The sequence below is a fragment of the Lissotriton helveticus genome, chromosome 4_1 (assembly GCF_964261635.1).
Source record: "Lissotriton helveticus chromosome 4_1, aLisHel1.1, whole genome shotgun sequence".
Taxonomy (NCBI): domain Eukaryota; kingdom Metazoa; phylum Chordata; class Amphibia; order Caudata; family Salamandridae; genus Lissotriton; species Lissotriton helveticus.
Genome location: NC_136063.1, coordinates 1,900,312,247 through 1,900,330,824, shown reverse-complemented (window position 1 = coordinate 1,900,330,824; position 18,578 = coordinate 1,900,312,247). Strand labels below are relative to the sequence as shown.

At 45.1% G+C, this 18,578-nt stretch overlaps 1 protein-coding gene across 2 annotated transcripts in view; it reads right to left on the bottom strand.

Moving 5' to 3' along the window:
- Positions 1–18,578, bottom strand: part of WDR44 (WD repeat domain 44) — a 543,349-nt gene that overhangs the window by 215,852 nt on the left and 308,919 nt on the right. For both annotated transcript variants that reach the window (XM_078688542.1, XM_078688543.1), the window contains one exon: positions 6,338–6,476. In XM_078688542.1, coding sequence (XP_078544668.1) covers positions 6,338–6,476 — 139 coding nt within the window. The remainder of the gene's footprint in view (positions 1–6,337; positions 6,477–18,578) is intronic.

Sequence of the window (18,578 nt, the reverse complement as noted above, 5' to 3'; positions counted from 1 at the left end):
TTGCCTTGGTGGAATGTTGGGTGGAGTGGACTTTAACTCTAGACAATAACCGTACTGGACAAGTTTTCGTACCCACCTGTCCGTGGTGATGTTTGTCCAGACTGGCAGGAACTGCTGGAGTCTCCCCCCGACAGGTGTTAAATGGTCGGGGGGCAGTGACAGAGAGTCACTGTTTGTTTGGGGCAGAGGAACGGGAATTGTTGTTTCCTCTGCCACGTCCTCTGGTGTTGTTTCCTCGATTACCCCCTTTGTTCTGCTTGGGGTACGAGGACTGTGCTCCACCTCTAGAGAATTGCGACTGTTGACCCATCTGTCCTCTGGTGACTCCACGTGCACCTGAGCGACGAAAAGTGTTGCCCCGGAACTGTTGTGATTGTAGGGCCCCCATAGACTTAGCTGTTTCGTTGTCTTTCTTAATCTTTTCGAGGGTGGTGTCAACATCAGGACCAAACAGTCTATCAGGATTGACGGGCTGATTGAGTATGGTTGTCTGAATGTCCGGTTTAAACCCCGATATGCGGAGCTACGCTTGTCGTCTCAGCATGACGCTAGTGTTAATAGCCCTAGCCGCTGTGTCTGCGGCATCAAGTGCACACTTTATGGCTGCATTGGAGATTAGTTTGCCCTCTTCTATAAGCAGTTTGGTAGGCTCTTGAAACTGCGGAGGCAGGTGTTGTAAAACTTGCTCTAGGGTGTCGTAATGCGCCCTATCATAACGCGCCAATAGTGCTTGTGTATTTGCAATACGCCAGAAATTGGCAGCCTGCGCAGCTACCCTTTTGCCCCCTGCCTCCAGCACTTTTGACTCCTTGTCTGGGGGAGGAGCTTCACCCGTTGTTTGGGAGTTCGCCCGTTTGCGGGCATTTGCGACCACAAGGGAGTCAAGTGGCAACTGTCCCCGAATATATGCAGGGTCTGCAGGCGCTGGTCTGTACTTCTTCTCGATGCGAGGATTGACCACCCTCGCCCTGGTTGGTTCTTTAAAGATGTCCGCAGCATGTTTAAGGACCCCTTTGAGCATAGGCAGTGTCTTGACTGTCCTTTCAGAGACTGAAAAAGTGTCAAATAGAAAGTCTTCTTCAACTGGGTCAGCATGCATGTCCACATCATGATTAGCAGCTGCCCGTTCAATGAGTGCGTGAAAACCTGCAGAATCTTCTGTTGGGGATGCACGTGCAATGAAAGGCTGTGGGTCCTGCACCACATTCTGGGTGTCTTGGTCACCTATGTCGTCATAGGAATCCTGCTGTGCATCAGGGTCATTGATGGGGAAAGTGTATTGGTCATCTTCTCCATATCCCTCACCCTCAGAGTGTTCTGGGGAAGGTGTTGGGCTCCTTCTAGGAGGAGGCTGTATAGGTTCCATCAGGGCTGAAGCGTCCTGAGCAAGCCGTTTCTTCTTTAGTGGGATGACATAAGAGTCCACTGGCTGTGAAGTGATCTTTCGTTTGTAAAGGGTCAATTTGCCCGTGTCTGCGTCGATAAAACGCTCAGAATCTTCTTCTGAGTCGAGTAGTCGACCTGAAAGTGCTCCAGACGTTGATGATTCCGACGTCTTTGGCGCCGATTTTGTGGTAAAGGCCTTCGGAAGGAAGAGAAGTTTGCCTGCAGGCTTTGCCGGCATGTCCATCGGCTTCTGGTGCGACGGCGTCGGAGCCGGCGTCGCAGAGGCCTTCTCCCGAATCCTCTGTAGCGAAGAGACGATGGGGGACGCGTCACTCACAGCGGCACTTGGCGCCGACGAGGAGGCCTTCACCCTGCCCTCGGATCCGACGTCTTGTTGGCCCTTTTGAGTCTTAGACGTGGATGCTGCAGCTGTGGACACAGAGTCTTTGGACCGATGTGTTGAGCTTCCAGCTTTCGATCCGTGTGATTTTGCAGGCTCCGTTTCCACCACGCGTCCGACTAACGATGTCCCAGTCGGCACCGGAGTCTTGTCGCTGGCTTTGGCGGGCTTAGACGGCGTCGCACTTATCGACCCGTGTCGAACACCCTTCGTAGAGGAAACCTCCTCCGCCGACGATTTCGACACCGTCGAATCGACAGTTTTCTTCGACTTCTGTGGACCGGAGGTCGACGGAGTCGATGAGGCAGCAGGTTTTTGTGTTTTTGGTGTAGCGGCCGCCATCTTAGGAACGCTCGAATCCGTAAGTTTCGGTTTCGGGTCGGCCATTTTAGGTGTAGTCGATACCGCTTGTTTCATTTTCGGTTTCGATACGGGCTTCGCAGCAAGTATGTCCGTGGCCGGGCCTGAGGGCGGGGCCGTGGCTTGCGGTGCGGGGTCTTGGGTAAGGCCGACTGGCGATCCCGTGACCCGAGCCTGATCTGTGTAACCTTCGGGGCATAGCTCATCCCCTGAGCTATCTTCCGCGGCCCCATAAACTTCTTCGACGTCCCCTACCTCGTCGACGTATTCAAGGCCTTGACCCACGACTCCGTCGTCGTCTTCCGGATCCGCCTCGATGTCCGTCGCGGGCGGTGAGATTTGAAGATGATGGCTCTGGCCCTCCTCTTCTTGGTCGCCGAAGATGTTTTCTGGATCCGGGGCCGCTTGTCTGGCCTCTAGGCGCACCGCGCGCCGAAGCTTGAGCGTCTTCTTTGACCTGAATCTGGAGCAGGCCATACAGGTGTCCTCGTTATGGTCTGGCGAAAGGCATTTGTTACAGACCGGGTGCACGTCGATATGCGGGTATTTGGACCCACAGAGAGGACAGTATTTAAACGGGCTCCGCTCCATGGCAAAAAGTTGCGGTCGGGTTGCGATGAGAAGGCCTCGATGTCCGAAGAGTGATACGACTCCGTAGATTCCGACTCAAAGAGACGGAAGAACTCGAGACCGTAAGCAAACAATACCGACGCAATGAATCTAAGGCCTTTTGGCCGTAAAAAAGCTAGTTTTCTCTGTTCCGACAGAGAGACGTCGAGACCGCATCCGAACCCAATGGCGGAAAAAAACAATCTGGGGATGGAGCCGATGCCCATGCGCACTGTAGTCCAGGGGAGGAGCCACCTATCTCAGGATACTTCGAAGACTCTTCCAGGACAACAATGTGCGATCATCCGGACCCAACACTAGGCGGCGATCTAATGCAAAAGATATGAATTTAGCAGCCCACATGCCTCGAACTTTTAATTAACTCCAGCCCAGGAGGCCCTGACCAGTGGGGGAGGGTCCTCTCCACACAGTTAGTGCAGCTAAACCCAGATAAGAGCTGAGTGTTTCCCCCAGCCCACCAGGCCTTTCCAAGGAAATAGGGAGGGGGACGGGGGAGCTGGGATGTCCAGCAGAACAGCTCGCATTCCTCACACTGGCTCAAATCACCATTCTTCCCCTGTACACCCACGGGCTCTCAAACACACATCAGTCAGACAAAGGCAACAGGCCCACAGGCATGGCAAACTGCACAGACTTGGTCAAGAGGGTGCCTAGGGACTCACCCCTCCTGACTATAGATTTATTGCTGCCACCACTGTCAGTCTACCACAGCCATAATGGAGAGGGCAGTAGCCACTCTCTGAAAAATAGGGGTGCACTAGGCATGCCCCCTCGACCTCAGAGCCAAGCTCTAGGGTCTCAATCCATGTAACCAGGGAGACCCTCAGTGGACATGTATGATTGTCATGCTCACTGAGGTAGGGATCTAGAAACTATACAGTAGCTTTGGAGCGACTTGCCTGGAGATTAGCATAAGGCAGGGGAAGCACTCTCTCCAGAGACATGCAGGAGACTTCCCGTCCCAACATGTATTAACAAGTTTATTCTATAGAACAGGGAAATTAGGGGTATTATTATTCAGATTCTGATGATGTATTTGCTAAATTGAAAATTGTAGCTGAATTGAATCAAATTAAGCCTGCTAAAGTTTTTGGAGAATATTTTTTAGAAACACAAGAATTGACAAATGATTATGCATTCCAACATAATTTGACTTGTAAAATGAGAATTGAAGAGAAAGTCTTTTTAAATATGGTTGAGGAAAGAAGGCAACAATATAAATGGAAAGAAAAAGTGAATCAAACTAAATCTACTATGTGAACGTTTACAGATGATAATATTGAGGGACATAATGTAAATGTGGCTGTAAGCATAGATACACCATTTTTAGGAAAATTATGTATTCGAAGAGATAACACTGTGTATGACAATTATTTTGTGGGAGTGAGTCAATGTGAGGATACCTATATCGTAAAAGGGCGTTGGGGATTTAAAGGTGGTAATGACCCAGATTTTCCTGGTATTTATTTTTTATTGGGAACAAAGCTTATTATAGATTACCAGACCATTGGTATGGATCCTGTTATATCGGCTTGGTCTTACCTAAACTTTTCCATGTAGATAGAGGTACTAACGGAATTCATGAAATAGGTAAACCTTTAGGTCGAAGAAGAGAAAGTGTGATTGAAATAATAGGTGATGTTTTTGAAGCCCTGATACCAGCAGTGGGTATATCCTTTAATGCAAATAGAATTCGAAAATTGAATAACTAATTAAAGGACACAAGCGGAAGAGGAATGATATGAACAATAGAAACCTTATTTTCTAAATTATAACAATGACTCTGCGGAAATTGAACAATAAGGTGATGCTCATCCACCCCTCAAAGTGCCCAATCACGGACAGTCTAAGACCCCAAAGTTACAACTTTAAGATAGATAAGTTAGTGAAAAAGGGTATAAAAGACGATGAAAGAAGCTTGCTTTTCCGATTTTATCTTTGCTCCCCGTCATGCTGTCGGTCTGTGCAACTTTTCCTATGGCGCAGGGACTTTGAATTTTTTTGAACTTTAACTTTTGAATGGGTGCGGAGTCCTATGAGAGGGGAGTATCGAGAGAGAGAGGCGTTCGTTGGGAACTATTCTGTACTTATACTGATGTCTGCATTTCCAAACTTTGGTAATATGAAACTTTTCTTATTTTAAACTGTCATGCTAATAAATGAATGTTTGAATCTTAAAACTTTTTCTTCTAGGTTATTGATGTTTAAAGAATTTAATTCGAATTAAAAGATAAAGGTCATGCTAGGAGATCTAGTCTCTAAATAAAAATTAAATAAATGGAGAATTAAGCCTGTCTTGTTGTCCTTTAGTTAACTTTTACTAGCTGATCCATTGACAAATAATGGTGGGGTGTTAAAATTGTTTTTCTTAAATCATAACCATGGTATCAGAAATAAACTGCAGATGTAAATAATGTATAAAATGTAGTTTTAGACACTCCGCTATAATCCAGTAACCCTCATTTGGTCTTCACCAAATACTCGGAGCAGGGTAAATGTGTGTATGAGTGACTCGCAGTGTTATGGGCCCCACTGATGAGTAATGTGTGATTAGCTCCTTGGGTTAAGGTGATGGGTTTACAGAGAATTTCTGGAGTCGCCCTGCATCACTACACTGTATCCAGGATGACTCTATTGAAAGGGATTTTCTGCAAGTGGGTCGGTGTGATTTTGGCATGTTGATCCTGAATCCAAACCATGTCAGGTTCACAGTGGTCTGGAGGTGGTCTACAACTGACTGCAGTGAGCCCACCTTCAACAGTCATCGTCGAGGTAGGGAAAAACTGGGGTCCCCAACTTCTGAAGATGTGTACTGAAAATTGAAAATGCTCCTGGCCCACCTTCAACTGCCAGGGCCGTCAATGCGACTGCAGGACAGGGACATGAAAGCTGCTAAGGACAAAGAAAAGCATCTTTAGGTGGAGGCCAGTGGGGCTGGTGACTGATATGTGTATGGTCTCTGACGGCCTGGTCAGTGTCTGAATGTTCCCCAAACCAACAGGACTGGTGTGTCTTTTGCGGTGGGCGCTGGAGTGAGAGTTATGTCACCCTCTGGAATAGCCTAGAAAGGGGCAAGACTGTATTGTCTTTCAGAGGTGGAAAGGCCTAGGGAAGATCCGATCTCACCTTTGATGTGGCAAATTTCTTTGAAAAACACAGTAGAAAATTTCAGCAGGCAGTCTGGGAGCTAAAATTCCCAGATTCCATAAAATGCCAGCCATTGAGGAGCAACAGTTAATAAAACCTGTATTTTCTGAAGCCTCCATGTTTAACAAAATGCTTAAACTGCAGCTAAAAAATACTCCCAGGCAGCAGCCACCTAGATGTACCAAGTCCAACAGGCATGAAATAGAAGGTACATTATAATACATCTTTATGAGTTCCCTGTGCTCTTACATACTTATTTCCTCATATGATGCTAATAATCAAAAGTATATTTTTCAAACAAATATCTTGTCAGTTGTAATTTTCCTTGACAATAAACGCGTCCTTATGTAAAATAGAACGCAAAACAAAATCACACACCATACACTATAGATCAGTAACATAAGTATGAGTTACCTTCAGTGTTATATTTCATGCGCATGTTGTTAAAATAGTCAAAAGCATTCTTTAAGACCCATATCCTTACGACGTTGTCTTGTCCTGCTGATGCAAGTAAACGACCGCAGTGAGAAAATTTCATAGTCCACACCGCACCCTGTCAAAAAAAATAAAGAAATTAGGCAGGATCTAATGGTTTATTGCACACAACATTTTATGCACACTGCTACCAGTAGACTAAGGTGCAACCCGCATTTACAGATTTGTTAGCTCAGGCATTGTAAGCTCTCAGTCCATCTTCAGCTATTCAACTTGTGCTCCTTCACAATGTCCCCCACTCCAAAAACAACCTTTTAGCTCTTGGCAGCATATAATGAAACTTGCAATCCTTCTATTTATGCTAACAAGCATCCCTACCTCAACCCTAGAATTACCACTTAAAAATACATGTACCAATTGCACTCACTGTAAAACAAGCGTTGCCAAGTGAATAAGATATGCATAGAATGCATATCGGAAATACATTTTTTAATTTGATTAACCACGTGATGATTGTGTGTACTTTTAGACTTAAAATACTCCATCATAAATGGAGTCAATGCCATGATTGCTCTAGGTGCTACTTTTCAACTTGGGCTGTCTGCTTCATTGCACACAAATAATTACACGGGGGACTTCTTTGTTAATGCAGTTCTTACAAGATCATTTATATTACACCTAATTTAGAAACCACAGCAATAAAAATGTAATATTTTTACTGTTAGCTGATAAAAGCATAAAGTTCGAGTTAGAACGGATCAAACTAATATTCAGCGTCAATATAAGGCATTATTGTCTTCCACGTGGCTGCATTGCTAATCTCCAGAAGTGAGAGATATTCAACCAGAGTTCTGCTTTGACAGCTGTACATCTGACAAATTACCTGCGACTCTCCCATGCAAGCAGTAAAATTTTGATAGGACAACCTGAAAGCGGTATAAGTGTATGACTAGCTTTAACGGTGACCATACAGCAGAAATCCTTTATTTTTTTATTTTTGTATGTTCTTTATTGAGAGCATCAGTATACAAACACATTGATAGTGCATCACAATATTTAACATCTCAAATCGGCTGAAGTCATTCAATATTTAACAAAGAGCGAAATCCCAGCAATAAACATGGTACAAGAGCATTAAACATAAGGATGACAATGCCTCGCGAAGTGGATCACATCAAATACAATTGGCTGCTGCACAGAGTGTACAGCCCATCAAGGACTGCCCATGTTATACATTCCTCAGTATCAAGCAATAAGCCACCGCCTGCTGTTAACTCCAGGTCTCGCATTCCGGCTACCCATACTCACTAGAATGTTTTAGTCTCCGTCCAGGGGGTGCACCAATAAGTAACTAGTCAAAGGTTGCCAAATGTCACGTGGGCGTGAAGTCGGTAGAAGCAGGGTAGCATATATATCACTCCTAGTGCCACAATGTATCATGTCGCGAAGCCAGGGCCCAACAGTCGGTGTTTGCGTTCTACCCCAATGTAAAGAGATCTGTTGCTTTGCAATGAGTAAAGCTATTGCTGAGAACCTTGTAATGTCCTTCTTTAAAGGTTGAACGTATCCAAGCAGTGCTGTCAGTGGTGCAGGTTGTATAATTTGTTCCACCATAAGAGATAAATGGTGAAAGATCACTCCCCAGTATGCCTGAACTGGCGCGCAGTACCATGGCAGATGTGAAAAATCAGGATTATGGATCAAGCACCGAGTGCACTCATGTGAGGTGTTAAAATGTATTTTGTCCAGTAATTTCAGGGTTATATAAGCATGGTATATATATTTAAAATGCAATAATTTGTGGCGATGATTATTTGAAATATAACGCTTTGCGCACAGCAATGCTGCCATATGTCGTCTGTTATAGGTACACCCAGATCTTGTTCCCAGGCAGTCCGCGCCTTGGAGAAATCATTTAGTTAAGGTTCTATGAAGTATCTACACTATTTCTACATCCTTGAATGCTGCTCTTCATTCACCAATATGTCCCAGCTGGTCAAAGGCCATATTCTATGTAGATGTTGGCCTCTTCGTTTCCCAAAACGACCAGTCTTCCAGGGTGGGTTATATGCCTATATCATCCCATCTAAGCTGTCACCATAGTCAGGCACCTGGTGAAGATACTTGTAGCTGAACTGAGTCGGAAAGCAACGACTCAGCTCTGGTAGTTTGCCTCTGCTACAAATCACGGATTCAAGAAGATACAGATATTAAGTAGGCATCATCTCAGTGCACTTCATAATGGAAGTCTCCCCTTTCCACCAGAGGGATAATCTGCAGCAGTGTGACAGTTCTGAAGGTTCTTTCCAAATCCCTCCAGATCTAGGAGGGGGCACCATCCCACTTCTTTTTCCTGGACTAGAAATGAAATGTAGTAAATACCATAGCTTTGTTCTTTCTTCAGTACTTCGTCTAATGCATCTTTTTAAAGTAGATTCTCTGCTGAAGGAGGTCTTCAGCAGAACTCCAAGAATGCCTTGAACAAATGAGCGCGCACCCAAGTATCGAGCATTATGCTGCGTCTCAATCCACTGGCCAAATGCAAAAACTGGTGACAAGGGCAAAAGACAGGCAGGCCTGCATGGAGGTTTGGGTTCTGGAGGCTCCGAATTCACAAATGTTCTGGCCCGCCTGCGTGAGGCGAAACTACTAACAGCTGTTACCTTTTGAGATAACTGGTAGTGTGACTGGAACCCATTCAAGGGATGTGCAAGGATTAAATGTGTGTAAATTATTTAACCGTTGTGTTCACTAGTGACCTACTGCTCCCACATACTTATACCCATGTCAGTTCTCATAAAGAGCAAAACCAAATCTTCATTTTCCAATCGCATCTCATCCACTGACGGAATAAAATTAGTTATTTATCTGTAAGGAAAATGCTACTTACCAGTATGCATCTGTTCTTGGCATGTAGAGCTGCAGATTTCTACACTTTGCATTAGATCGCCACCTGGTGTTGGGCTCGGATGATTGCATGTTGTTGTCGTCTTGGAAGAAGTCTTTGTAGTCACGAGATAGATGACTCCTCCCTTGGACTATTGTGCGCATGGGCATCGGCTCCATCCTTAGATTGTTTTTCGCCATGATGGGAAATGATGGAGTCAGTAGAAAGAAAGAAAGAAAGGATGTCCATGCGTGTATATCTGTGTCTCCCCTAGCGATGGTCACCTGTGTCTGTTGCAGTAGTTTGAAAAAGAGTTTAAGGACAGCTTGGCCTACTGCAGCTTGCTGATTGGCTTGCACATAATGGTGTTTACTGAAGGTGTGTGTTGTAGACCATGTTGCTGCCTTGCAGCTGTCTTCTAGGGGAATGTTTCCTAAGAAAGCCATGGAGGCTCCTAGTTTGCGTGTGGAGTGCGCTCTAGGAGGAACTGTTAATGTGCGTTTCGCTTTGTGGTAGCATATTTGTATACATTTAACAATCCATCTTGCAATTCCTGATTTAGAAATGGGGTTGCCTTTATGTGGTGGAAAGAAAGCTACAAATAGTTGCTTTGTTTTGCTAAAGGATTTGGTCCTATTGATGTAATAGAGAAGAGCTCTTTTGACATCTAGTGTGTGTAAAGCTCTCTCTGCTACAGAGTCAGGGTTTTGAAAAAACACTGGTAACAACAGATTGGTTTAGATGAAAAGGAGCAATTACTTTAGGAAGGAATTTAGGATTAGTTCTTAGAACCACCTTGTTACGGGGTAATTTTAAGAATGGTTCTTGTATAGTGAAAGCTTGAATCTCACTAACTCTTCTAATAGAGGTCATAGCAACGAGGAAAGCTGTTTTCCATGTGAGAAATTGTAATTCACATTTGTGTAAAGGTTTAAAAGGGGGTCCAATAGGCCTTGTAAGAACAATGTTTAGGTTCCACACTGGAGAGGGTGGTAACCTAGGAGGAATAATCCTTTGTAATCCTTCCTTAAAAGCTTTTATTGCTGGTACTCTAAACAACAACATATGTTGTCTGTTTTGTAGATATACGGCAATGGCTGCAAAATGTAAACGTATAGATGAATAATCCAGATTACATCTTTGTAAATGGAGAAGGTAACAGATAATATTTTGGATGGAAGCATCTAAAGGATCAATTTGATTATTATTGCAGTAAATGGCAAATCTTTTCCATTTAGCAGCATAGCAAGCTCTAGTAGTAGGTCTTCTGGCTTCTTTAATGATATTCATACATCTGGTGGCAGGTTAAGGTAACCAAACACTAAGATTTCAGGAGCCAGATCGCCTGATTCAGTTGACCTGGATCTGGATGCCGGATGTCTCCATGGATGGTGTCGGAGACAGTTTTTGGTGTGGAACTAGAGAGAGTTATAGCAGTGTGGTGAGCCACGGTTGGCGTGCCCATGTGGGAGCTACCAGGATCAGTTTGAGAGACAGTTGTCTGAGCTTGCGTACTACTAGTGGTATTAGTGGGGTTGGCGGAAAAGCGTACGCAAATCTGCCTGACCAGTTCATCCATATCGCATTGCCCTTGGACAACGGGTGTGGAAACCTGGCGGCGAAGGTTGGGCATTTTGCGTTTTCGTGTGTGGCAAACAGGTCTATGTCTAGATGACCGCACTTGTGAAAGAATGGTTGAAGAACTTGCAGATGTAGTTCCCATTCGTGAATTTGTTGTGTCTATCGACTTAACAGATCGGCTATCTGATCGTGAACTCCTGGAAGGTGTTCTGCAAGCAGATATATGTTTTGTGGAATGGCCCAACTCCAAATGTTTTGTGCGAGCTGGGACAGTTGCAGGAAATGTGTGCCTAATTGTTTCTGTATGTAGTACATGGCTGTCATGTTGTCCGTCCGGATTAAGACAGTCTTGTTCTGTATGTGTACTTGGAAGGACTTTAGTGCCAGGAAAATCGCCAGCAACTCTAGGTGATTGATGTGGAGCACTTTTTGTTGAGCGGTCCATCCTCCCTGAGTTGTGTGGTGGAGCAGATGTGCTGCCCATCCTGTGAGGGATGCGTCTGTTGTCAGTACTATCTGTGGAACAGGTTCGAGGAACGGCCGCCCTCTGGACAAGTTTTTGGTGTTCCACCACTGCAGAGAGCGATGTGTGCGGCTGTACACCAACACCAGGTCTGTTAGTTGTCCTTGTGCCTGATTCCACTGATGTGCTAGACATTCCTGCAATGGGCGCATCTGCAGTCTTGCATATGGTACAATAAAAATGCAATATGTCATCATGCCTATTAATTGCATGAATACTCTGGCTGGGAGAGTGTGTTGGTTTTGAAACCTTGTGAGTAAGGCTTGAATGCTCTGTATTCTGGCTGGACTGGGATAAGCTATATTGGTGTTTATGGTAGCCCCTAGGTATTGATGTACATGAGAGGGCTGTAGATGTGACTTGGTGTGGTTTATTGTAAACCCCTAGTTGTGCAGTGTCTAAATTGTGTGAGATGTGTGTTGAACACACTGGTTGAATGACTTGGCCTTTATGAGCTAATCGTCTAAGTATGGGAAGACACGGATATGTTGTCTTCGGAGATGTGCTGCTACTACTGCTAGGCACTTTGTGAACACTCTTGGTGCAGCTGTGACCTTGAATGGAAGGGCTTTGAATTGATAGTGTTGTCCTACTAACACAAGCCCGAGATACTTCCTGTGAGAAGGATGTATGGGAATGGGAACGTAGGCGTCTTTGAGGTCTAGTGTAGTGAGGAAATCGCCTTGTTGCAATAATGGGAGCACTTATTGTAAAGTGACCATGTGAAAATGATCTGAGTATATATACAGATTTAGGGGCCTTAAATCTAGAATTGGTCTTAGTGTCCCATCCTTTTTGGATATTAGGAAGTAGAGTGAGTAGACCCCTGTTCCTTGATGTTGCAATGGAACTAGCTCTATTGCATCTTTTTGCAGCAATGAGAGAACCTCTTGTTGGAGCAGCGTTAGATGTTCTGTGGACATTGGACGCTGTCTGGGTGGTATATTTGGAGGGGTAGCTGTACGTTCTAGGCAGTAACCATACTGGATAATCTGTCTTATCCACTTGTCTTTTGTTATGGAATTCCTGACAGGTAGGAACTGTGTTAATCTTCCCCCTACAGGAGTGGTATGCTGTTGGGGGAGCTGAAGGAAGTCACTGTTTAGTGATGGAAGAGGATCGATTGTTGTTGTTACCTCGACCTCTTCCCTTATTGTTATTATCTCTGTAGCCCCCTCTAAAGTATCCCTTATTAGAGGATGCTTGTGTATTTGTTTTAAAGGAAGACGATTTGTCTGCTCCAGCTTGTTTGGAGCCTCCTCTGTAGAAAGAGCAACGAAAGGAGCCTCTTGCTTGGGTGGACTGCAGAGCTCCCATAGACTTGGCTGTGTCAGTGTCTTTTTTCAAGAGCTGGGTCTACTTCGGGACCAAACAATTGTTGTTGGTTGAATGGTTGATTAAAGATAGTAGTCTGTACCTCTTGCTTAAATCCTGAAATGCGTAGCCATGTGTGACGTCTAAGGAGGACACTGGTGTTTATTGCCCTGGATGCAGTGTCTGCTACATCTAATGCACATTTAATGGAGGCATTAGATATAATCTTACCCTCTTTCATGAGGTCATCTGCTTGTGCCTTATATTGGTCAGGTAGATGTTGTAAGAGCTTCTCTAGCTGATCATAGTGAGCCCTGTCATATCTTGCGAGGAGGGCCTGTGTGTTAGCAATGCGCCATGCATTGCTAGCTTTGGCAGCTATTCTTTTCCCTGAAGCATCTATGATCTTTGATTCTTTATCAGGAGGTGGTGCTTCGCCTGATGTTTGTGAATTTTCTCTTTTCCTAGCGTTTGAAACTACTAGGGAGTCTAAGGGTAGCTGTCCTTTAATGTAAGCAGGATCCCCAGGAGCTGCTCTGTACTTTTTCTCTATCCTTGGGTTTATGATTCTAGTTCGTACAGGATCTTTAAATACTTCTGGGGCATGTTTAATAACGCCTTTAATCATTGGCAGTATTTGCACAGATTTTTGGGATCGTTCGAAAGTGTCTTGTAAAAAGTCCTCTTCTGCCTCATCTGAATGCATGGTGACATTGTGATAGATGGCAGCCCTATTAATTAAGTGCCCAAACCCAACATTGTCATCTGGAGGAGAAGGTTTAGATGGATATATATGTGGGTCAGGAATATCTGGAATATCCTGTGGGTTTGGATTCTCCCAGTCTGGTGAACCTGTTGGGTAGGGAAAAGGGTCATCTGGGTCTACCCCCCCCCCCCCATGCTATACTGATCATCATCAGAATCCTGAGGAGGAGAATGTTGTGGAGAATGAGGAGGAGAATTTTGAGGTGAAATGTTTAAAGGGAGAGCAGGAGAAGGAGATACAGGAGAAGAAGGGTGCATAGGAGATGTGGCAGAGTCCTTCTTCTTGAAAGGCACTGGAGGTGTAGGTGCTGTGTCCGACTTCCTCTTCCTGTGTGGCGTGGTAGAAACATGTCCTGTTTCTGGGTCTATGTATATCCTCGTTTGCAAAGGATCAGGTCTAAAAAAACTCTTCTTCTTGAGAAATTGCTTTCGGCGCCGATTTTTTCAGCTCCGGGCCTGGTTTCTGCTTGTCTTTAGCCTTAGGAGTTGTTGTATACTCCTTTGGTGTACTTTTCGGCACCGAAGGTATTGTTTTCGGAGTCAGGCCTGGTTAGAGGGCTTGGAGGCATCGGAAACAGGCTTTGTGGGTTTCAGCACCGAAGATTTTGGGTGGAAGCAGACTTCATTGGTTTCGGTGCCGTCTTGTCTTTCGGAGTTGACGGTTTCTGAGTCTTTTTCGGAACCGGGACTTCTTTCGGTTTCAGTGCAGAGGGAGCTGGTAGTATCGGCACGTGCGGTTTGGTCAGTATGGAGCTACCAGAAGGCTTTAATATTTTCTTCAGAGCCGGGCTAGATGGCGGGGATTTCGAAGCAAAGTCTCGGTCTCGACTGGGCCCCGAAGGCGGAGTTTTGACCTTAGCCTTTGGTTTAGGTGTTGGGGCTGGGGTAGGGGCATTCGTACTTACGCGTTGACCTGATGGTATGGAGTCATCGGAGTGTCTGCCTCAGATAAGATCTGGAGATCATCGGAATCTTCCTCGGGGACACATGGACCTTCGAAGATATCCACCAGTTCCCGAGCTGATCTCTGCATGTCGCGTCGACGGGCCTTCCGATCTCGAATGGTCTTCTTGGATCGAAAGGACGCACAAGCTGTGCAGCTCCACTCGTTGTGTTCCAGTGATAAACACAGGTTACACACCTCGTGATGGTCGCTGTGTGGAAGTTTTGCTCCACACACAGGGCATTTTTTGAATAGTGTCCTTTCCATGAGGTGTAGGCCTCACCATGTGGGAAGGCCCAGCGGCCCGCGTCGAAGACCGGAATCGAAACGATGAGGTCGAGTCTCTGTATATTGAAGTTAAAGTTTGTTTTTAGAAAGTTTTGCGCGTCAAGTCGTTGAAAAGTAGATTTTCGAACCGGAGCGGAAAAGTTGCATTCAAACCCAGTGGCGGAAAAAAAACAATCTTAGGATGGAGCCGATGCCCATGTGCACTATCGTTCAAGGGAGGAGTCACCTATCTCGTGACTACAAAGACTTCTTCCAAGACGACAACAACATGCAATCATCTGAGCCCAACACCAGGTGGCGATCTAATGCAAAGTGTAGAATCTGCAGCTCATATGCCTCGAACCATCAGTTTTGCAGAGTAAGCGGTTCTAAAGTCACCATCATCTAGAGCGTGGCTCAGGTTTGCTGCTGGAGAGAATCATGCTCAGTGGATTGAGTCACTGAGATGCATTGATTACAAAGCACATAAGCAGAGGCGTACTCAAAATGATGCCTCCCCCTGGCCCCTGCAGATTATGATGAGGGGCCAGAGCCTCCCATATCTCACAGTTATTCACTGACCTTGAAGAATGGAGATCCCATTTTAGGGTTGGGGTGCCCATGCACCACGGTACCTGCTTTACACCCCTTTACACAGGACCATGAAATGGAGAGGAGGATAAATCCAGAAAATCGCTTGCTTAGTTAAAAAGGGCGTAGAAAATAGCTCTATCTTGATAATCTGTCTCTCCCCAGATAACACTGTACACACAATCAGCCATCAACGTCATCTTTTGCGGTCACTACTGCACTCTGTATGCTGTGTTATGTTACAGCATATTTATAAAGAGAACATACACCAAAACCGTTTCATGGCGCTATGGTCCTGAGGTTCCCCCTGCGCAGTCTGACATTGCCACGTCCTAGAGCAGCTGGCTATCACAAAGAACTCTGCTGAGCACATTGAGAGACTGGTCAAGGAGCAGGAGTCCCAGAGCGCCATACTCAACTTTGCAACCTATAATTCTCCTGGCAGTGATGGCCCTCCAATTGAGTTTTACAGCAGATACACTGATCGTCAGGTCTAGAGACTGGACAAAGTATTCATTTCCATGAGTCCTGAAGACCATCTGGATTCCCTACCATGGTAGGGCTGCAACCACATGGATGTTTCCTCCTACAGGCACCTAGCCATCCTTAATAATGGTTACAAGATATTAAACAAAATCCTAGCGGCCAGACGGCAGGGTCTGATGCTGGCCTTGTTCCATCCTAACCAAAAGAGTTTAATTCTGGCAGGTCAACTTACTTCAACAGATGCTTCCCTCACAGACTGCTGGAGTCAAAGTGGCCGTTTGTTCCCTGCCTAGTTTTGGACGTAGAAAAGGCATTCGACATGCTAGATCCGAACGCCATGTTTGCAGTATCACAGAGGGCGGGGCTAGTCGGCGAGATGACATAACTGATCAGATTGCTACACACAGCTCTTAGTTAAAGTCAAAATTGGACTGTTCATCTGCCACTCTTTCTCATAAAAAGAGGTCCTCCACAGGGGCACCCATGCTCACCCCTGCTATTTGCACTTGTGACAGAGCCACTTGCCGTTTGGCTTCGCCGACTGAGTTGTGATTGGTGAAAAGCATTGGATGGTGAGACACATATGGCGCCCCTATAAGTCAACAATGTCCTGGTATATTTCAGGGACATCTGCAAGGGCGTGTTGGTGGTGGCATGGATACTCATTGCCTTTAAGGCGGCCTCTGGGGCAGTTAGTGCAAGTGCTAATTACTAAAATGGGCAGAGTAGCACAGTTCCTGCATCAAGTAAGAAAGGTCATGGAGAAGACGCTTGGGTTTAGCTCCACTAAATGAAAACCTGGTATCCATGTGTAAAGCCTACAGTGCTACTGCTTTCAGAAGGTTAATGCCATAAGACCTTATTAGATTTATCCAGCATATTATTGTACTGGCAATAAAAGTTCTATAGTTCCGAAAAAAAATACCACTGTTTTGACTTAATATATTGAGCGAGAAGTGCGTTGCCTGAGCTAGAATTTTACCCACCCCGACACCAATCTCAAAAAGTAAATGTTCATTGTTTGACTTTGCTACCCCTTAAAAGTCAACATGAAAAAGCAATTAGCACTAGTGAGTACCTGAAGTGTACAGATAGCCACAATTGGTTTAGAAGGAGCCTCTGAGTGAGTAGTCCAAAGATCAGGAAGCTAAGTTATAATTGCAGAAAAGTGGTCAATAAAAGAACACATTTTCGAAAACCAATGGGGCCAAAGCTGATCATCAGGAGGACTGGGGTCCAAGGCGAGTCATAGAACATCTTAGAGGATAAGTCCGATATTAAAATAAAAGGGTGTCCAGGTGGGCTCCAAAAACATGGATCACCTACCTCCACGCAATAGCCCATAAAAATATAAGGAATTTGCCTCACATAGGAAATCCTTTAGGGTGAAAGCCAGCACCTGCAGTCACAGTACAAGCCAGACACTTAAAATATCCTATAAGGATCTGCTAAACAGAAGACAGGTCGGACTGTACTGGGAAAACCAAATATCCAAACAGGCAGGTAGCACTCCTGTATGCTGCGACCCTACTGCACCTATAGTAAAAATCAGGACCTAATGGATGAGATTGGACAGCAATGGTACATGCATCTCTGTGCTTGAGAAAGGCTGATAAAAAATTAAATGAAAGAGATATAAACTCGAAGTCATCTTTCGGTCGCAGGAGATTTTAGAAATTAAAAGGTTCATAGTCACATGCCAGACATCTGGGAATGGAATGCATGGAAAGTGCATATTAGGAAACACTAGGCCAAGACCTACATCTGTCCTTGGAAAAGTCATAAGGAACATTGCAACCCCAGAAGCTGAAGGCTGTGGAGGGGCTTGTAGGGCTGGCAGGAGGAATCTGGCAAAGATCAAGAGAGAATGCCTGCAGCTATGCAGAGACACGAACCCTGGATGGGTAACAATCTACACAGGGAACAGGCAATTATGCAACTCTTGTAATAAGCCTTAAGGGCATTTGTGAAATGGCATAAAAATGCCATGTGGCCTGAACACCCTTAACATATCCTGTGAAGCGGTACCCCCTTTCAGGTGACTTACCCAGAATGCTAGACAAAGAGCACTCTGACAAATAACCTCTGAAGGTCACATAAAATAGAGCCCAGAGAAAAGACCCACCAAAGTATTTTCAGGTGAAATCCGGAAGAAAGCATACAAGTCCCAGAGCAAACCCAAAAACCAGTCATAATGATCTGGAGTACAGAATTGAGTGGAGGACCTGAGGGGCACCCAGTGGAGAAGACACAGTCAGATCATTGGTAAATCAGTATAAAACTGGAAAAGATCAAAATGTCCTCTGTCTGTCCATAAGTACACCATGTTAAAACTCTTGAGGAAAGCTACCGATAGTTTTCATAGTTGTGTAATGCATTGTAAGGTTTCTTTTCAGATCATTTTATGCTAGCCAGAAGATATATTGTGCACCCACATCCTGTGCAAAGCATTAATATAGAAAAAATAACTATAAGAACAAGTAACTCACCTTCGGTAACACCATATCTGGTAGAGATGCTCTCTAGCCACAGATTTCTTACCATAGACTTATCCCCAGGCATCAGACTGGATCTGGAAATGTTTTGTGATCAGTACTCCTGTGCCAGTAGGTGGCGTCATTGGGCTCTGCATGGTGTTGATGGCCCCAGAAATGACATTAGCAGTGCCTAAATAGGCACCAACCAAGCACGCTGACAGTTTCTTTTCAAGACCTTACACAGCAGCAACAAGGATGCACAAAGAACACTGATCACTGGTGTGAAAAACTAGGCTCTGAAAGTGGAAAACCCTGTCTGAAGAAATCCACTCGCAGAGCGGAGAGGATGGGTGGGCCGATAAGAACTGTGAGGCTAGATAGTCTCT